Source organism: Phragmites australis, chromosome 4, assembly GCF_958298935.1.
Source record: "Phragmites australis chromosome 4, lpPhrAust1.1, whole genome shotgun sequence".
NCBI classification, from domain to species: domain Eukaryota; kingdom Viridiplantae; phylum Streptophyta; class Magnoliopsida; order Poales; family Poaceae; genus Phragmites; species Phragmites australis.
This window is the reverse complement of record NC_084924.1, coordinates 40,462,632-40,483,034: the sequence shown is the minus strand read 5'-3', so window position 1 is coordinate 40,483,034 and position 20,403 is coordinate 40,462,632. Positions and strand designations below refer to the sequence as shown.

At 43.6% G+C, this 20,403-nt stretch overlaps 2 protein-coding genes and 1 pseudogene across 2 annotated transcripts; 1 reads left to right on the top strand and 2 right to left on the bottom strand.

Moving 5' to 3' along the window:
• Positions 1-382: 382 nt before the first annotated feature.
• On the bottom strand, positions 383-2,708 carry LOC133916511 (nuclear transcription factor Y subunit C-2-like). The gene is made up of 2 exons (XM_062360200.1): positions 2,497-2,708; positions 383-1,373 (listed from the first exon to the last, which is right to left on the bottom strand). Exon 2 carries the CDS (start codon positions 1,311-1,313, stop codon positions 555-557), a length of 759 nt encoding a protein of 252 aa, XP_062216184.1. The 5' UTR covers positions 1,314-1,373; positions 2,497-2,708; the 3' UTR covers positions 383-554.
• Positions 2,709-4,604: 1,896 nt separating this feature from the next.
• LOC133916509 (V-type proton ATPase subunit a3-like) lies at positions 4,605-12,340 on the top strand. The gene is made up of 18 exons (XM_062360198.1): positions 4,605-4,971; positions 5,475-5,519; positions 5,806-5,928; positions 6,009-6,116; positions 7,060-7,167; positions 7,263-7,436; positions 7,815-7,952; positions 8,523-8,630; positions 8,776-8,883; positions 8,991-9,139; positions 9,791-9,944; positions 10,159-10,319; positions 10,415-10,621; positions 10,770-10,953; positions 11,033-11,116; positions 11,206-11,408; positions 11,553-11,612; positions 11,695-12,340. Exons 1-18 carry the CDS (start codon positions 4,822-4,824, stop codon positions 11,897-11,899), a joined length of 2,469 nt encoding a protein of 822 aa, XP_062216182.1. The 5' UTR covers positions 4,605-4,821; the 3' UTR covers positions 11,900-12,340.
• Positions 12,341-12,433: 93 nt separating this feature from the next.
• On the bottom strand, positions 12,434-16,272 carry LOC133916510 (calcium-dependent lipid-binding protein-like; annotated as a pseudogene).
• Positions 16,273-20,403: the final 4,131 nt, after the last annotated feature.

The following is a 20,403-nucleotide window of genomic DNA, read 5'->3' as shown; positions in this document are numbered from 1 at the left end:
AGTTGTCATCTCTAGCTTAGAAAATTTTGGAGCTAGAGTTATGGATAGATTAAGGATATTTGATTAATACACATTATTCTTATTTTAGATTAAAATAGAAATTTAAATTATTTTATTTTATCGACAAACTCTAAATCATATAGATATTGAAGCTTGAGTTCTACCAAATAGTACTAAGTGAATGGAGTTGATTGCTATTGAGTTTTATGCTGCACATAAGAGGTCGTGGTTGGACAAGAATACTTGCGTCTCTGACTTTGTAAATACGAGCTGCTCAATAGGCCACTCGGCGTTTAAATGTCGTTGAAATCCTCTGGTCTTATAGCTGAGTTCATTCCATATCTTTTGCATCAGGAACATTTGACATACAAGGTTCATCGTTGTCTATTAGCATTTATTAAATGCTCGTTAGTCTTTGATTAATCAGCACATCAAGTGCATGTACAAATTACGTCACTTATTCGTTCTGTACGTACGTAGCTCCATCGCCATGTTTGGTAGACAACGCGACACAATGAACGACATGCATTGCAAGCATGTAGCTAAGGCAGCACCTAGGAGCGCCGCTCACTCAGCTCGGAGCTCGGAGGTGCACGAGAGAAGCTAGCTGCACCGCCATGGCCTGCTGCAAAACCCTGTCCTTCCTCGCTGAAGCTGCCGCTCTGATCGACATCCGCCGCGCCTTGCTGCCATGCTGGGTCCCACTCGGGAACATGCCATGCCGGCATCATCGGCGCCGGCTGCCCCATTGGCGGATAGTAGTACGGCATCCCGGCCACGGGCGCCCCGGCCTCCGCGCCAGCCCCAACGGCGCCACCCCCGGCCGCGGCGAACCCGAGGGCGGCGCTGCCGGGCTCCTCCTTGGCCTCCTCGCGAGGCACGATGTCGACGAGGAAGTCGAAGACGTCGGTGCGTGCGATGGCGGCGGCGACGTCGTTGCGCTGCAGGGTGCGGCGCTTGTTCTCCTCGGCGTGCAGCCAGGAGCGGATGGTGAGCTCGAGGATGAAGAGCTCGCAGGCCTTGGCGAACAGCACGGGCGCCTCCGCGGAGATCATGCGCACGTCCTCGTCGGCCTTCATGATCTTCTTGATCCGGGCCAGCGGCAGCTGGTGGTTCTTGAAGTCCGAAGCCGACGCGCGCTCCGCCTCCCGCCGCTGGTATGCCCAAAACGCCTGCAGCTGGGCCTGCTGCTGCTGGAGCAGGTGGTGGAGCGGCACCGGCGGCGGGTCGGCCGCGCCAGGCACGCCGGGCACCGGGGCTCTGCCGGTGGCAGGGGTTTGGCCGGTGGAGTAGGACAGCTGCTGGTTGTCCATTGGTTGAATTGCTAGCTAGCTTGTGACCGATGGTTTCCTCTCGCCTGCTCGGCGTTCTAGCTGCATGCATGTAGAAATTTTAGGTCACGAGTTGCAAATAACGAATGATCTGAACGTGTTCCAGCAATGGCTAGTAGATTACGATGCATGCAACGTGCAGGCGTACGTTTCTAAAGAGAGAAACAGGCCGATCAGTGTAGTAGACCTGAGGAGAAACCGTTTATCTAGTAGACGTGTAAAAAAATACAGTGGGATCGAGTTAACAAATCCCAAAAAATCTAATTTTTTTTTAGCTCCCAAGCAAAGGCAACGGATCAGGAGCTGTGGGGGCTGGGGGGGGGGGGGGGCGGGGGACTCCGCTATAGGTGGTGGAGAGCAAATGTGGGGGCCTACTTATCGGTGTTAGTTATAGTATTATATCTCTCATGCATGCAGTATTGTGCTTGAGAGCTGTATTATCTTCAAATGATACGAATTGAAGAAGCTAGCTACGTCTTGTTGAGAATTAGGTTCAAATGTCCCAGTTTTCTATGAAACAAAAACCAAAGATATGCATCTCCTGCAGCGTAGTCTCGACTCTCTCTCTCTCTCTTTTTCAATCAAAGAAGTTTCTTTTGTGCTTAATGTTCCTCCTAATTTTTCTTGTGCGTACATATAGTAGCATGCTAAGTCGACGAGCGTTCTCAGACTACCATAGTTTTCAAGTTGAAGAAGAAAAAGATTGGATTCTAGATCACATGTGATATTCAGTCATCTGGATTGATTGAGCCAAAAAGTGATGTTTCAAGCTTACAAAGGAAACTATTGATCATGAGGCCAGCCCTCGAGAGCAGCAATGGATGACAGACTTTTTAATAATGAAATAAAATAATGGATGCATGAGAAACTAATGAACAAGAAAATACACTGATGCTTGACTATAACCAATCAGAAACCGAAAGATTTTGTTATGTTTCAATTAAGGAGAAAAACCACTGCTTAGAAAGAGGGGCAATAAAATAAAAGAAGCTGCTGCAAAGGGAGCGACAAATCTCTTTGTTATTTCTGAAGAATACTTGTACGAAAATAAGGTGCTGCAGAGCGAGAGACGGATCCTAACAAAATGCACACGATCGATTATGCATGAATGCACGGCCTGGAGGAGGGGAAATTAAGCTTCGACCAGAAGGTAAATCAGACTAACCTTGCGCCTGAACTTGAGAGGTAGCTATTGACAACTAGATATCAACCTTCGGCACAGCAACCGTGCGGTCGGACAGATGCTTGGAGATCGGCAGCAGGAGAGCACAATCCCAGCTGCCGCTGCCAAAGTCTGAGCAGAATGGCAAGCTCTAGCTACTTTCTTATGAGCAGTGGTTGGTCCGATGGGGCTGAAAAAATCGTGCTGCAGACGGAGACCTTGCATATCTGAAAGCATGCGCGTCATTTTCGGCTGCTTGGAAGCTAGCTAAAAGTAATCTTGACATGTTCATATACAGGTTATGCTTCTGTAGAGTGTCAACTGTAAATGACATGGTCGATGGTGCAAATGGCGATCGAGTTCCTCTCGCTAATCTATTACATACTGTATAAATGTTAAAGTTGTTGATCTATGGTTCAAAAGCTCAAAGGAGAAGAAAAGGAAATACTTGCAGTAATGAGACTAAATACAATTCATCCTTCAGAAAGGAAAATGGTGATCATGATTATCAGCTAAGAAGCAGAGATAATTGTACACGGATTAATTGCAGAATTATCAGGAGAGTAGTAAGGAGCTCAGTTTGTCTTTTTTTTCACACTGACAAGCCTTCTCCACGCTATCTGCTGTGAAAAGGGTTGCCGATTTATTTTTGGCTCGTACCTGAGGATAAGAAAAGATGAAGAGGAGATCGGGCAGAGCAGGCGTTCGTGGCCAGGCTTGGTCTTTTCGGATAGGGATATTATCCGTTGTGGAAGTTCCGTAGCCGCTCAAAATCCTGCGCTTGGATGGATCCATCACCGGGAAATGAAATCTAATTTTGCAGCGTGCCACCAGCTGTACTTTATATTCTAGCCCCCGCGTGGGGTTTAGGAGCACTAGGCCATACCAAGCGATTCCTCTTGCAGGCGAAATTCCCGTCGTGAAAGGATTTTCGTTTCTTTCAGCGCTTCAACGGTTTTCTTCACGACGGGATTTCCAGGATCATTCTCTTCAGGACGGGATTTTCTCTCCTTTCACTTCGCGATTCCCTTTGAAGGGAGGCTATTGGAGATGAAAGAAAATAAAGTGAATGTGAACGAGAAAGGGAACAAAATGAAAAGAATATAGTTGGGATAATCTTAATGTGTGATTCGTTGTTCTAGGCGGTTTTACTCATATGGATCATATACGTAGACAAGGGAGAACAGTTTAAGTAGAGTCATATTTATTAAAAAAAAAATATTTTGTTAATTATATCTGTCTGTATAAATTGATCATAATTTTTATTTGTTTGGCCAAATATAAGGTTTTATGAGAAGTTAGATGTGCTGAGATTATGACTAATTATCTACATGAGGTTGTATGATTGGTCACCAAATTTATCTAACTTGTGGGTTCGCTGCGCGGCTATGATACAAATTGCACCCATCGGGCTAGCGAAAGGCCTCACGGGCTTCTCTGCCAGGACAAATCAAGTAGGTATTTTTGCATGCACTAAGATATACCAGTTCATACAGGCAATCCATCACCCTTCCCTAATTATAGATAAGACCATCACCCTTCTCTAATTATACATATGAGTCGAGCCTGATTGAGGCCGATATAGCTAACAAATCACTCTCTTACTGAACAACCCTCAATGATGATGCATGCAATTTATATAACAGGGGCAGAGGGGCCAATCTAGCAAAAAAAAATCAGATTTTATAACTTGATGCTCCTCCAACTTAGCTGGATTTTTTTTTTTTTTTTTTTGCAGTTGCCATTTTTCTTAGATGACTGCAAGTGACAATTGAAGTGAAACCCGTGCTGCTCTGTTGTCACAATCAAGTAGCAAGCCCAGGATTGTGTTGTGGTCTATATACACTTGAAATTGGCCCATTGAGGCTCGTCTACGTGGGCCAAAATATTGGCCCACATCCACTCACCCAAACAAGCTCTGAGAGTTCATGGCCCACTACTCGCCCGTCAATGCCGACCGGACCGACACGATGCGCGCTTGTCAAGTTCGACACGTTAACCGACCGCGAGAACTCTCTCATCCACAGCTTCGATTGCACGCGACCCCACAAGTCAGCCACTCTAATGATCTCCACAGCGAAATCCACACTCGCCTTCGTCTCGAGGTAAAACATAAAATCCCAGACCCGTCCCCAATCACGTCCACGTCTCCGCACAAAACCACACGGTCCACGGCCCCCGGCCTGTCTCTCTCTCCGATCAGGCCATCGCCGTGCCCGCCGGAGATCCGCTCAGCCCGCGCAAATCCGATCCGAACCCCCTCGTCGGATCTCCCGGGATCTGACGGAGGAGCAGCGCGTCGGCTGCTGACCCGGCGAGGCACGCGCCATGGCGTGCGGCGGCGGAGGCGGGTGCTGCCCGCCGATGGATCTGATGCGGTCGGAGGCGATGCAGCTGGTGCAGGTCATCATCCCAGCCGAGTCCTCGCACCTCACCGCCTCCTACCTCGGCGACCTCGGCCTACTCCAGTTCAAAGACGTAAGGCCGCCTGCCCCCGCTCGTCCCGTCGATTCGGCTGTTCCGGGCCGAGGAACTTAGAGATTTTTTGTTAGGGGTGAGGGGATCTGGCTGTTGCTCGTGCCAAGTCCCCACGTTCCGATCTAAGGTGGTGCCTGTTTGATAGGGCCTTGTGACAGGGATTTCCTGGGAACTAGGGAGGGTTCCCGTCGGCATTACGAATTTGGGGAATTTGCAGCTACGGTGCTCAATCGTTTGCTGATTAGTGTACTTTTACATTGGAAATTAGCATAGGGCTGCTTTTAATACGCAATTCTCTCGCCTATGTGTCACTTGCAGTAGTTAATTGAAGTAACTGTTCCTCGCAAAATGTTACAGTTAGTATGCGATTGAACTTGATTAGTAGATTATGGAACGTGAGGGTGTTTTTGATGCTTTGGAACTGTTCTAGATGCTGCTTTTTTATTTTGCATCATGATGGTTGTTTCCTTTGCTGTTAATCTGATACTTATTCTTTACCTCAGCTTAATGCAGACAAGAGCCCGTTTCAACGAACTTATGCTGCCCAGGTACTTTTTCTCATTTGCCTTAACATTAATTTCAAGTCACAAGTCCCTTTTCTTTGTTACAAATCTATTTAGCTAATGACGAGTCTTAACCGTTTGCCAATTATGAATTATGGTATTACCCTGAGCAAATGATATAAACCTGGCATTTGCCTAAAGCATAGTCTACCTCACATTTTTATTTGTTTGTTATATAATCTACAGCCATGATTATTTACTTGTGTGTTCCGATATGGACATATGGTAATATTGACTGTTTTCTTGTTGCTCTGGCTTTACTTGTTGTCAGATCAAAAGGTGTAGTGAAATGGCTCGCAAGTTGAGGTTCTTTAAGGAGCAAATGTCAAAAGCTAGCATATCAACGTCTCCTGCCCAACTCATGGAAACTCCTCTGGATTTTGATGACTTGGAGGTATGTTAGTCGACTGGATGCTCCCTGATCATACACAATTTATAAATCATGAGTTGCTTTTTTACACGGTCAAGTAACAGATAAAGCTTGGAGAACTGGAAGCCGAGCTAACCGAAGTTAATGCAAACAACGAAAAGTTGCAGCGGACCTACAATGAGCTAGTAGAGTACAATACTGTTCTCCAAAAGGTATAAGCTTCTCAAAATTATTTTCTTTATTGCATTGAATATACCTTTGATGCATTTTGCGGCATGCTTAAGTGTATTGAATAAAGTAGTTAATGATCAGGTCCATTATAACTTTTATTTGGTTGTTTCTGTTACTAGTTTCTCACCCTGTTGCCAGAAGCCCAGAACATATGTTGTATCACTTTGCACAAATACTTGCTTTGTCTAATATTTACCTCCGGTCTGGATCACTTTAGTTTTAGCATATAAGACTATTTTCTAGGTAACTATTTGCTGCTAGATTCTCAGTGAGTATTGGCAGCTATATGTATTTCTCAGCTACGTCAATCAATTATTTCCAGTACCATAGATATGGCAATTTAATGAAAGGAAGCATGTCATATACTCCCTCTGTTTCTTTTTAAATGCGCACACAAATCAAGATTCAATCTTCATGATCTTTGACCAATGATTTGTCTAATAATATGTGGATTTTGTGATACAAAATGGTACCATTGGATTCATATTTGAAAGTACTTTCCTATGATCATAATTTTGTTCCTATGAGAGTATGAACAATATACCATAAGAGAAGTTAATTGTCAAAGTGCAATTCTGGTCGTGCCAATTCAAATCGTGCCTTATGTTTTGAAATGGGGGCAGTATTGCCCACTAATCACTCCTGTTTAATGTGAGATCTTTGCTACAATTGTTTTCCCCCTTTATGATAAACAATAGTGTTCAACATGCAACACTTGGAGGCTTAAAATTATTCATGGTCAGACCCTTCTATTGTCTTTTGATGGTGCACACGCTGTCATCTAATCCGAGTTAAGAACTTTTAAAAGAAAAAGGCACTTTCCCTTCTCATCGTGTGGTCATACTATGCCTTCAGTATAGTGTGGCCAATCTACCCTTGCAATTTCCACCATCAAGCTCCTGTTTACTTGAATTTTTTTTTCAGGCTGGTGAATTTTTCTATTCAGCTCAAAGAATTGCTGCAGCACAACAAAGGGAAATGGAGTCCAATCAATCTGGTCAGTCCTCATTGGAGAGCCCTCTACTGGAACAGGTAAAAAGATTGTTTCAAGAAGCAGCATCACCCTTCTCCTGTTATATTTTATTTTGTCTTCCTTTTTTGATAGGATATCGGTTGTATTTTTATAGGAGATGTCAACAGATCCATCAAAGCAAGTGAAGCTTGGCTCATTGAGTGGCCTTGTGCCGAAGGAAAAGGCAATGGCTTTTGAACGAATCTTATTCCGTGCCACAAGGGGTAACATATTCCTTAGGCAAGAGCCTGTTGATGAACCTGTCACAGATCCGGTTTCGGGGGAGAAGGTTGGTATAGATTTCTTTTAACAATAAATATATTTTGCTGCTTCTTTGGAAAAATTGTGTTCCTGATCCTTTCAGAATTTTCAAATTTGATAATATGTCCCGTTTTCTTGCCCGTTAAAGAAGAAAACCTGCTTTTTGAATGATCACAATATAACTATTCTTTGTACTGTACAAAATGGTAGGCAAGCTCAGTAAAAAAAAACTTTGGACAACTCTGATTGGGCTACACTGGTACTTACGATTTCGTGGTGTTGAAGTGGTTAGTTCTTGAGTGATGCTTGGTAGACTGGAGCGCCTACTAATTCCTCCAAATACTTGTGCTGTTCTGAATTTATTCTGTGCATGCACTTAGCTGCCACCTTTTGTATGATAATGCAGGTAGCAAAAATTGCATTTGTTATATTCTACTCTGGGGAGAGAGCCAAAGCCAAAATTCTGAAGATATGTGATGCTTTCAATGCAAACCGTTACCCGTTTCCAGAAGATGTTGCTAAACAAATTCATGCTGTTCAGGAGGTCAGCTCTTGAAAGGCAACGTTTGCTCATATTCTTGATTTGATTTCTTTGTGGTAGATGTGAATTTTCAACATTTTACATGGGGATTAAATTATCGCAAGTTAGTAATCCAAGTTAGAAAATTCAACATGTGAAAACAAATTTTCCTTTATAAGGGATGTCCTTTTGGACATGTATCTGCTTTGCATGTGATATGGGTGTGCATGTAAACCCTATTCTGATGCTATTTGAATGGTCACATTGGATACTTATTTCCGCTCACAAAATGAACCTGCCTTAGTTCTTATATTTTGAATAAGATTGCACTGGTATCATTTTTCAATGCTAGGTTAAACATTTTAATATTAAGTGATGCTTACATCCTGACTTTATTCTCCTCCTGATCATTTATGGTACTGGTTATTACTGAAATTGATTTTTCTGACTTTGCATGCTTTACTTGCATTTTTCAAAGTTCTAAATTAAGAGCTTAAAGCTATTAGGAGTGCCTTTTCCCGTTTCATTAAATAAACATATAATATGTTCTGAATATAGGCATATAATAGTTTCTGAATTTCTGATGTCTTGTAGGTATCTGGAAAGATCTCTGAGTTGAAGGCAACAATTGACATGGGATTAGCTCAGCGTGACAGTATACTCAAAAGTATTGCATCTGATTTTGAACAGTGGAACCATCTCGTAAGCTTCTATTATTTTCTCCCCACATTTGATGAAATTTCACATATTTAAGTTTGGAGTACACAAAGTTAAGGTGTTGCTTTCCATTATATTGTATTATTCTTGTATCATAGTATCATTACTAACTTGAAAATCACTGCTACAGGCAAAGAGGGAAAAAGCAATTTATCACACTTTAAACATGTTGAGTGTTGATGTGACAAAGAAATGCCTAGTTGCCGAGGGCTGGAGTCCAGTTTTTGCAAGCAGTCAGGTACTTAAATGTACATTCACGCTGGTCCCTCATGATGTTTTTCTGGCTGCTTCCTCATTCGTCTTTTTACATTGTAACCTGCATAATTTACAATGTATCTTTTGCAGATTCAAGATGCTCTTCAGCGTGCTACTGTTGATAGTAAATCCCAAGTTGGCTCAATCTTTCAAGTTCTCAACACAAAAGAATCTCCTCCAACATATTTCCAGACAAATAAATTTACTTTAGCATTCCAGGAAATTGTTGATGCGTATGGGTACGTTTCCTGAGTACAACCTTTGCACCCTTATTATATCCCTCTTATGGAGAGCTAGATTATGTAGTGCAGTTGACTTGGCTAAATTATTTTAGCTGTAGCTCTTAGAATGCTATATTTTAGTTCCTTCGTTGTCATGGATTTGAAAATAATTTTTTTGCCAGTGGTCTGATACACATAGATGCATTCTTCCATTTTTCCTAATTATTTTCAGAAACTATGCTCCCTTTCTCATTCCTATGTCAAGCCTGCTACTGAACACTTTTTTTTTTGCGGGGGAAAGGGGGGGGGGGGGGGGCATTCCCTCTTCTATACAGACATGGTCTGTCTCAGACTGCTGCCTCAAAATAGATTTCCCGTCGTCCTTCTTGAATACTTTATTAGTTGGACATGCATAGACTTTTAAAATCATATTATTCATGCTGATAAAAAGTAGCGTTAATATCATAAACATGCAACCACTTGTTTCATGTGTTAAATCAAAATTTTCTCAAACTTCTTTCTGTTTCCGGAAATTCAATAAATTATTTCCTTTGATGAAAACTAACATGGACTGCTTGTTTCAAAAATAGAGAAGTGGCATCCATGTTTGGGGTTCGGCTCAACTATTTAAGTTGGACACGTGCTAACGCTGTGTTACATCTGGTGCAGGGTAGCCAAATATCAAGAAGCAAATCCTGGTGTATTCACTATTGTCACTTTCCCTTTCTTGTTTGCTGTCATGTTTGGCGATTGGGGTCATGGAATTTGCTTATTACTTGCAACACTCTATCTGATAATCCGAGAGAAGAAACTAGCTTCGGAGGTTTGACCACTAGTCTTGATTGCATTTTGCTTCACCTACCTGTATCTGTATTACTACAAGTCTACGACCCTGTTTTGGACTTGTTCTATTGGAATGTATAGTTGTGATCCCCAAGAGTGTGTTTTCTTTTGGCAAATATTTGTGTTGTGAAATAACTCAGTTTTGTTAATAATTCTGTGATAAAGCTGTGTGTGATGTCTGATTTTGATCACAGAAACTTGGAGACATAATGGAGATGATGTTTGGTGGGCGCTATGTAATTTTGATGATGGCACTTTTTTCAATTTACACAGGATTAATATACAACGAATTTTTCTCTGTTCCATTTGAGCTTTTTGGTAAATCTGCCTATGCGTGCCGTGATCCTTCTTGTCGGTAAGGAAAATGAAATAAGAAAAACCTATATTTATTTAGAATAAATATTTTCTTGCATAATATCTTGCTCATTGATTCCCGCACTTTGGCGATAGAGATGCTGCTACTGAAGGATTACTCAAGGTAAGAGATGCATACCCTTTTGGTGTGGACCCTGTATGGCATGGTAGCCGCAGTGAGCTGCCGTTTCTCAACTCACTGAAGATGAAGATGTCAATTCTTATTGGAGTTGCGCAAATGAACCTTGGAATCATGATGAGTTACTTCAATGCAAAATTCTTCAGGAGCACTCTTAATGTGTGGTAAGTTTATCTCGCCTTCTGACAGGCAATATGATATTTTAATTTGAGATGAGGATCTATAGTTCTTCTGAAGAAGCAGTTGATCCTTTCATAGCCTGTGGTACAATCACTAGATTATGATTATTGCCATTGTATTATTTTGTAACAGGTACCAGTTTATCCCCCAGCTGATCTTCTTGAACAGCTTATTTGGTTACCTGTCCTTGCTCATTATCATTAAGTGGTGCACGGGTTCAAAAGCAGATCTGTACCATGTTATGATATACATGTTCCTCAGCCCAACAGATGAACTTGGGGAGAACCAGTTATTTAGTGGCCAGAAGACAGTGCAGGTCTATATTCGTTGTTATTATGTTCTCTCTATGAAGTAAACTGGTGAATTATGCCTAACATTCATCGTTCCCTACACAGCTTGTTTTACTTCTGCTTGCTTTGGTGTCTGTGCCTTGGATGTTGATTCCAAGGCCTATTCTATTAAAGAAGCAACATGAGCAAGTATGCTATATAGTATTCCATACTCTATTACTGTTTTGTGGCTGCAATTTACTTTTACACTGACTGCTTTTCTGTCTCTTTTCTATCAGAGGCATCAAGGTCACCAATACACAATGCTTCAGGGCACCGATGAATCAGTGGGAGCGGAGTTGGGGGGACATCACGAGGACACAAATGACCATGAGGAGTTTGAGTTCAGCGAAGTTTTTGTTCACCAACTGATCCACACGATTGAGTTTGTTCTTGGTGCAGTCTCAAATACCGCTTCATACCTTCGTCTCTGGGCTCTGAGGTACTGTTAAACTTTAAGCACCTTCTCACCTCACTTTCGAATACTGTAATCTTTAAACACAGCCTCACGTTCTCACAATCCCATACTTTTAAACCATTTTTCACCTCACTGGCTACTAACAAACAACTGATATTCTCCCTGCAGTCTTGCGCACTCGGAGCTGTCCAGTGTATTCTACGAAAAAGTTCTCGTGCTAACGTGGGGGTAAGCAAACATCTCCCCCCCCCCCCCCCCCTTCTCTCTCTCTCTCTCTCACTGAAATAAATATCATGTTCTGTCCTTGTAGGTACAACAATATTTTCATCCTTGCTATTGGCATCGTTATCTTCGTCTTTGCCACGATTGGTGTCTTGCTTGTTATGGAGACGCTAAGCGCATTCCTTCACGCATTGAGGCTTCATTGGGTGGAGTTCCAGAACAAGTTCTACGAAGGTGATGGTTACAAGTTTGCACCATTCTCTTTCGCGCTGATCGGCGAGGAGGAAGATTGAGCTCGGTCCGAACTCTTGTATTTATTGTAGCCGTTGTAAAATCTTTGGTGGCCTTTGTTCCCAGAACAGTCATTTTTTCATCTGTTGTCGCGGAAGGATCCATAAACCTCCAGTCCCTTGTTTAAGCGTGGGACGCACAGCATCATTTTTCCTTCCTTAGCTACGAACCGTACGGATAATTTTTTTTGGGTACGGTTGGCAACAAATCTGGGCGACATCTGCAGCTCTATGTTTCACAACCCTTAAGCGAGATCATTGGTGAGTTATCCATGGTGGGACCAGAAGGAGTGTGGAAGATAGAGCCAAAGGCGTATAATGCTAATAACGAGTTGCCGCCTGGGCGATGTGTATTTTGAATATAAATAAGCACTGTATTGAAGGTTAAACACTCCATTATGTTCATTGTCAATAAAGAGTGATATATGCATTATGCGAAAGAAATCTGCTATTTTATGGACTCAGTCACTTGTTTGATGTGATGTTAGTAAGGCTTTCTCTGATTTCAGTTATACCCTCAAGTTTATCAGCTCTATGTTTCACAACCAATGCAAAAACAAAACCAAAGTACTATGTAAACACTGCATGCATGATAGACTCGTCCGACTGGTAATGTAACCTTGACAGCAAAGCCTAAAGGTTGTGTGGAATTTGATACTTAGCAAACTAGGAGCAATTAGGAGATGAGAACGCCAAAGCTCGTCGTCACTCGTCGATGTTCGGCACGCTACTGGCGCTGCTGAAGGGTCCCGCGACGGTCCGGCCGACGAACTTGCCGGCCTTGCTGAGGCCGCTGCCAAAGGCGCCAATGCCCGTGCCCACCAACCCAACGCCCGAGCCGGCCACTGTGCCGGCCGCCGTGACGCCCGTGCCGGCCGCGTTGGTGACCGTGGACGCCATACCGCTGGCCGCGTCGGCGGCGCCGCTGACGGCCCCCGTCTCGCCCTTCACCTTCCGCCGCGCCTCCACGGCCCTCTTCTCCAGCTCCAGCGCCTCCAGAGCCTCCGCTTTGGTGAACGGGTGATACAGCACCTGCACTAGCTTGGAAAGCAGCGTCAGACAACTCGAGCTCTTGCTACGAACTAAACACGAACGCGGCAACAACGGGGAGGGGATCGATTGATCTTGCCTTGATGGTGAGCACGCCCCTGTCCTTCTTGTCCTTGACCTTGGTCGTGTCCAGCGACGACAGCAGCTGCAGGTTCACCTCCTGCACCGTCTCCATCTCCAGGTCGCTCAGGGGCAGCTTGGCGATGCCCAGCCTCTTGTCTTGCTTCAGCTTGTCCTCGTCGAACACCTGAAAATGAGGCCACTTGTTCCATTTACTTGCTTTTGTTTCTTCTGCGTTTTACTGAGAAGCAAGCGACTGGAGTGCTTCGTCTACCTCAAGAACGAGAGACTGCGTCTCCTTGTCCTCGGCTATCATCTCGAACGTCTCGTTCCATTCGGGGTTCAGGTTGTCGTCGATGACCCTGGTCTTCTCCTTGAACATTGGGCGTATGAACAGGACAACGTAGGGGTCGGATTTTCCTATGAGCTCCTTGTTCCTGAGGGAATCCGCGCGCACCACGGTGACGGTAAGTTTCCCCTGCGGCATCAGCTCGAGGTCACTGCACAAGAGCACGGGAACCTGTCATTCTGACCCGTTCTTCGAGTTGACAGATCAATGAACTTCCTGTGACAAGTTCGATGGACATGATTAATTGGGCAGATTGTGTTAACCTTATCTCGACGTCGACTCCACCCAGTGGAACAACGATTATGTGTGGCCATTGGAGCATATCAGTGATCAAAGATGCCACTGTATCCTACAGAAAAGGAACAGGCACTATTCGTCAGTCGATACAGCGTGCAGCCAAATGGAAACGTGAAGAGACAATAAGTACAACCAACAAAAGGGGAAAAAAAAGTAATGCTCATGATATACGTCGATCATGTCTGAAAGTCCAGGCATTGCCGTCAGGCTTCCTCCAACCGCCTTCAGTATGTAGTCGATTCTTGGTTTTGGCTGCAAATTATAGAATACCATGCATCTCAGAAACAAATCTATTACAAAGAAACAGAGACTAACCATCAAAAGGTTAAAAAAAAAAAGAACCACTATAAGACGTTTATACGAAGTCAATATGCAACATTTCTGACGACAAAAAAGACGTCTTAGAATTAGAATTCAACACCTCTAAGCCTAAGATAGGAGTCTGATTAGTTATACGATGCACACCTCTGCCAGAAGAGCAACAACAACAGCAGAGATGCATGGTATCTCTTCTGACAATTGGAAGACAACACGAATGATGGTGTAGACCTGAAGGTTCTTCAACTGTATACATGCATACAGAATAAATATGGGAACTGTTAGAATACGGTATTAGATGTGAAGACAACACTTGCAGTTGAAACGTAAGTTCTTGTACTGAATGCAAATAAGCACCAGAGTCCAGAAAAATAAAATCTGAAGGGTCGACTTTTACTTTACTCAAGGTGGAATTACTAATATCAATCCATATGGTAAATTATCGTATATGAATAGTTCATGTGAAAACTGCAGCACTTTTTTTTTGGTAGAAATAACTATGGGAAATTGAAGCTAATCCCCCTTTTGGTCAGGCTTGCGCGGCAATATGCAAACCTGAATGGGAAGTGAAGCAACCAGTGTTTCAACTGCAAGTCTGATTTGGATCTCCACCCCTCCGGAAGCCAATGTCCATTGTAACTTGCCCTTTCTTGAAGCTCTGAATCCGAATGCCTGAACACAGGATAACATACGTCATATCGAGATTGATGGGAAACCGACACCACTTTGTCTATGCAACCTTCAATTTTCGGTGGAACAGTCCCTAGGGAGAGTTTGCTGAATTTCAGTGAGGATATCCTGGCGGTCGATAATCATCAAGTAGCGGCTCGACAGAATCCCTGATGACCATGGTTGCTGCCTGTAATCAGATACAATTGCAAATCAGGACAGTTGTTGACAGCAAAGTGGTAAACCAACACAGCAAAGTGGTCAGATCTGTCTGTTAATTAAAATGGAAGTGACGTCATTCTAAATTGTTCGTTTGTCTCGCCCCCCCCCCCCCCCATGAAGTTTTCTAAAGGAACAAAAGGAGTTTACTTATACTTACCTCTTCAACAAAGGGCCAAAGCTTGCTCATTTGACCTGAAAGCAAAACCAAAGTACGCAAAATATGATCAAGGTAAGCATCCAAGCAACACATCAAGGGAGCATAACTCTTAGAGAAACAATGGCATGCTTAGCGAGCGAGAGAGAGAGAGAGAGAGAGAGAGAGAGAGAGAGAGAGAGAGAGAGAGAGAGAGAGAGAGAGAGAGAGAGAGAGAGAGAGAGAGAGAGAGAGAGAGAATGGCATGCTATGGAATAATGGATATTCATTTTCCGAGTATTATGTACCAAAGAGTTTTGAAATTCACATACGGACTGCAAATGTCTTCTATCTGTGAAGCTCTGCCTACCAATTAGGACAATAAAAATTCAGAAACTTTTGCGGCCCTCAGTATCGTTGGGGCAGGAAATAATGAAATTACACTGTAGCCAATACGGAAGTAGCACGACAAGGCACAGCCAGCACGCACACTAGTTAGAAATCTAACAGACACCTATTCTTAAATCTTCACGGCATGCTTTTTAGTACGTGATCAGCATTTACGATGTACACCAAAAGAATGTAAAGTTCAGTAGCATTTCACCTGTTCATGCTCTGGAAATGATACCCATTCAGGGAGATTTTCTCCACATATTTTCTTCACGTCGTCGCGGTTGAGAGATCCTAGTGAGTTGATATCGGCAGCCTGTTTCAAAATGCATCATTCTGAAATTTATCGTAGACTAAGATGTACATAACAAACAACAAAATTAGCACCAATTTGCACCCATTTGATCATACATACAAATTTAACTCCACAAAATTTACAGTGAAGCAACATCCGCTTTCAAGAACAAAATCACCGCCGAAGTACCATGAACAATGTTTTTAAGTCGGAATCTCGATATATGGGCCACAAATCAAACATATACACCGATGCTTTTCTCAATCAATTGGTATTTACCAACCAAAACCTTATCTCCATTGGCATATCGATCGGAAAGAAAATCACGAACAGCTAACAGAAGGCATAGATGTCAAGATCAAAACTTGTCAAGATTGCATAGATCAAATACTAATGATACAGTTGCGCTTGCCTTGTTCCTGCGTTTGGCGGCGCGGCGAGCCATGGAGCACGACCAGCCGGCGATCAGGGCGATGCCGACGATCATCCCCATTATGACTCCCGATATGTACCCCATTTCTCCTCTCACTCTTCGCAACGTGCCAAGAAAGAGAAGGAAAAGGGGGGAAATGAAAAAGGATCAAATGACAATGGCGTGTGACAGTTCTCGGATCAAATCGGTGACAAATCTCTCTCCAAATTCTTTTCACCGCTAACGCTCCATGCGGGGCCCATTTTTTCACGTGCATATAGGGGGGGGGGAGAGAGAGAGAGAGAGAGAGAGAGAGAGAGAGAGAGGCAGACGTGCAATGACCTGCGATTGGTGAGAAGGTTCGTACGGCGAAGTTTGCATGGCTGGATGTGTGCTTGCCTTTTAGTGCTTTAGGTAGTGTTTGGTTGGAGAGTGAGGTGGGATGGGATGATTCCATTCATGTATTTAGGGATGGAATGAGATGGTCCGGAATCAGATGTTTGTTTGGTGGGTGGGATGGAACGACTCCATTTTAGATTTCGGGCCCACCGTCAGTGACCCGTCCCAAGTGGGATGGCTGCGTTCAGTCTTTTTTCTGGAACGGATCCGTCCCGAATCTTTGAAGAATATTCTCTGATGCAGAACCATCCCATCCTACTGAATTCCAACCAAACAGCTCAAAAATAGGATGGATTCGCTCCGTCCCACCCCATCCCATGAACCAAACACTACCTTAGTGAGCCTTCGATTCCACGGGACCAAAGCCGGCCACTGCATAGTCCAATTGTGTAGCACCTGAGCTATCTGACTAAAAACCAGATTCAGTTTCCACCAACTAGGTTGGTTGGGTTATTTTGTAGATTTCAACTACCATTTCTGGACTTTAAGCTTTTGAAATGTGGTTTGTAACCATGCACGATGTTACTGACAAGCAACATTACCCGGACATCCGAGTTTTAAATATTTTTACCGGGTTGGCACCCGCATCAATGTTAGATTCCGAGTGGTATTTGGCCTCGTTAAAAAAGTTAGACACCTAAACCCGAGTTAAACTATCGCACCCACATCTTTGTTGGGTTAATACTGTTGACAAGGTGTGCCAATGCGCTAGTGTCACTGATAGGTTAGCTGAATATTCTCATGGGATCATGGTATAAACTCCCCATGAGGGGTAAATCTAGGCTCGTTAAAGTCAAGGGAATTCAACCTCGGCCTAGGACCAAAAGCCCATAGAAGTTCTGCTTAGCACTACGAAACATTTTGGATCATTATCCGGTCGTAACAATGTTCATGTTTTGATCTCTTTACAGGTCTTAAATCAACAGCGAGCATACTGGAAATTGAAGGAAGCACAGCAATGCACTGCACGTACCTTGACTCCGCCCAACGCTGCTGCTGCCTGCTACTCCTCAGGATTTAGCTTTCAGCTTGTGCTTCTCTTCCTCCTGCCGCTGCTACACGGCAACCAGTATGCCAGCCATCGCGTTGGCGCCACCACCGCCGCAGCGCCCCACGTATGTCCGGCTGTCCGCCATCGATCACCGCATGCTCAACGCCGCGCCCAGCGACGACGCGGCCGCTCCATCCATCCTCGCCTCGACTGCGCTTACCACGTAGATGCCGACCGTCCCACGTCGCCATCGCGCCCCGCCGCCGGTTGCCGCGCGACGGAAATCCCGCGCCGCGGCACGAAAAATCCCGGCGTCCAGCCTCTTGCGCGCGCCAGCTGACCGTGTCAAGACACCTCTCTGCTGTGCACCGACGATGTCGCATCTCTGCGGCGCCAGCCGTCCTGAGGCCGTTCGCGCACTCTCACGACGCCGCAACATACCATACGAGGTAGCCGCGCCGCCGACGCCTATTTAGGCCACCACCGACCGCATTATGTCCCCTCTCCTCCCTCCTCCTCACTTCACTCGATTTCCCTTAATAAGAAATCAAATCAAAATATTTCTTGATTTATATTTGATAAGTAATTAACAATATTGTTATTTTAGTTTATTGATTTATAGGATTGCATAAGTATGTATATTACTAGAAATATGATATTGGCTAATCAAAGTTGTAGAGAATATGGAGTTAGCGTATTTGTCTCTTAGTCTAGAAAAATTGTCCACGTCGAAAGATCCGGTGTTCAAATGTGTTTCACGTCAGAGTATTTTATCACAGAGACAAAAATTGAAGTGTACACACCAGAATTTCAGCGCTCTAATGGGACACACGTCAAAGCATTTCGGGAGGAGGAGCTCAAGTGCTCAACCCGTAGGATGGTCTAGCATTGAGTAATAGTATACGCCGAAGCATTTATTTTAGAGAGGTTGCAAATTAACTTTGATAAACTTCTATTCGTTGGATGGTCTAGTACTCATAGGAATGAACGCCAGATGTTTCGCTAGAGTAATTTTTTTTAAGAGAGGGTACAAATGGGTTCTAATAAGGATGAATGCGCTAGATGGTCCGGCGATGTACATAAGTGCACATCGGACTAAGACTTCCAAAGAGGTTGCAAGATGACCAATCTGATTGATTGAGCGCGTCGGATGGTCTGGCGTCCAGGAGGTGTACGCGCCAGAACATTCGGCATTCACGTTTTTCGTGCGATGTTTCTTTCAATGAGGATTTTGATTTAGAACTAACTGGAGATGGTTTGAAGATATGTGTATGCTTATCTTTTACTGTGCAGATGATGGATGCAACTTGGTGGGTGACGACAGGATGATCGGGGCTAAGTGGGGTGTTTGGTGCCAGACAATTGAGGAGGCCAGACGGAGCCAGGAGTGGTCCTAAGCTGTGTATATGGAGATCAAGGAAAGGGTGAGAAGGAGGATAAAGACGACATGTTGACAAAGTTAAGTAAAAGAGATGCTGGTGCAACTGACAAGGCGACCCGAGGGATCGGAAGTTGGAGAGACTTGCCGGCGGTCAAGATCGTAGATGGAGTACACACGTCGACATCGGGATATTTGCTTAAGGCTTAAGCAAGTGGTAGTGAGTCTCGCTTTGAGAAGCGTGTAAAATGGTTTTGTGGTTTGACCTCAAAATCGGGGACGGATGGAGTGCACGTGGCATTATCACAAAGGTTGCGTCGAGGTGAAGATAAGTCATGAAGAAGTTAGTTCGTTGATGGACGGAGCGAAAAATGGATTAAACTGCCGTGGTGATAGGTAGGAGACCATTAGAAGAAAGTGGTATGTAACAAGAAAACTTAAGGGCTAGTTACCTCTCTAGACCTATAAATAGAGGAGTAGGGTTATGTGGGAGAGGTGAGCCAGCTATTTGAGTTTTTAGAGCTAGGTTTTAGAGGAGAGTGAAATGAGAGCTTAGCTATTGTAATATGTGAGAGCTTTTTGTGAGGAAACTATTTTATAATTCTATCGAAAATAGGGTTGTCCTCATAATGAAATGAAGTTTTGGTTCTCCGTGTGCTTTTGTTGATCTCCTTCTAGTTTTATTCTTTTGGCTCTTTTGCTTTGGTGCGAGTTTTTCCTTTGAGATTGTGATTTTTTGTTTTCAGTTCAAGGCTGAATTTTTTCACCTTGAGAAGTAATTATTTTTGTTGCTAAAGGCATAAAATTCACATACATATATATACAATTGGGTCTTAAATTTCTTTATCTCTAGATCATCAACTTGTAGAATATCTTCTTCTGGTGATCTTTTCTTTGGTTCGAAGGTTTCTTTCCTCAAGTTGCTCTCTTTTGTAGTTATGACTCGTGAGATGAGTTTCATAGAAACCTATCCACGAGAGATATGTATTTTTCTTGATATTTTCTTAGCAATTTGATTCTCTCCTGTCTTGCTTCTGCTATTGATTTTTGAGATGCGTTGGGTGATAAAAAGGAGAAGGTCATCCATTTCAAAAAAAATTGGTAAGACACCTGTTCATCTCCCCCTCTAGTCGTAATTATCGGTTCTATAATTGGTATCAGACCTGGTTTGATCTCTTGTTGACCTTCACTGACTTTGTGATCCGTAGACGATAATAGAGAGACATGGGAAGATCCCTCGATTTGAAGGTTGTGACTTTTCGTATTGGAAGGTGCGCATGAGGCTTATCTCTTAAGCTAAGAAAGTGCAATATGGGAGATTGTAGACTCCAACTATGAGATTCATTTCGCTAGCACTTCTCAGGCCCAGATTAAGCAATATGAAGCCAACAACAAGGCTAGAAATACATTGTGCACAAGCCTGAGTCGTAATGAAGTTCATTACCTCCGTACTGCCCGAGAGAGTCCATCAAGCGGTGAAGCGCATATTGAGATATCTCAAACACACCCTTAAGTATGGTATTTGATTTTCTGTATCTTTTTCT

Excerpts from the sequence above, each read along its gene's own strand:
- LOC133916511 (XM_062360200.1), bottom strand. The coding sequence starts at position 1,313 with ATGGACAACCAGCAGCTGTCCTACTCCACCGGCCAAACCCCTGCCACC.
- LOC133916509 (XM_062360198.1), top strand. The coding sequence starts at position 4,822 with ATGGCGTGCGGCGGCGGAGGCGGGTGCTGCCCGCCGATGGATCTGATG. Across the intron at positions 7,437-7,814 it reads ATCCGGTTTCGGGGGAGAAG|GTAGCAAAAATTGCATTTGT; the intron begins GTTGGTATAGAT and ends ATGATAATGCAG. Across the intron at positions 8,631-8,775 it reads TTGAACAGTGGAACCATCTC|GCAAAGAGGGAAAAAGCAAT; the intron begins GTAAGCTTCTAT and ends TCACTGCTACAG.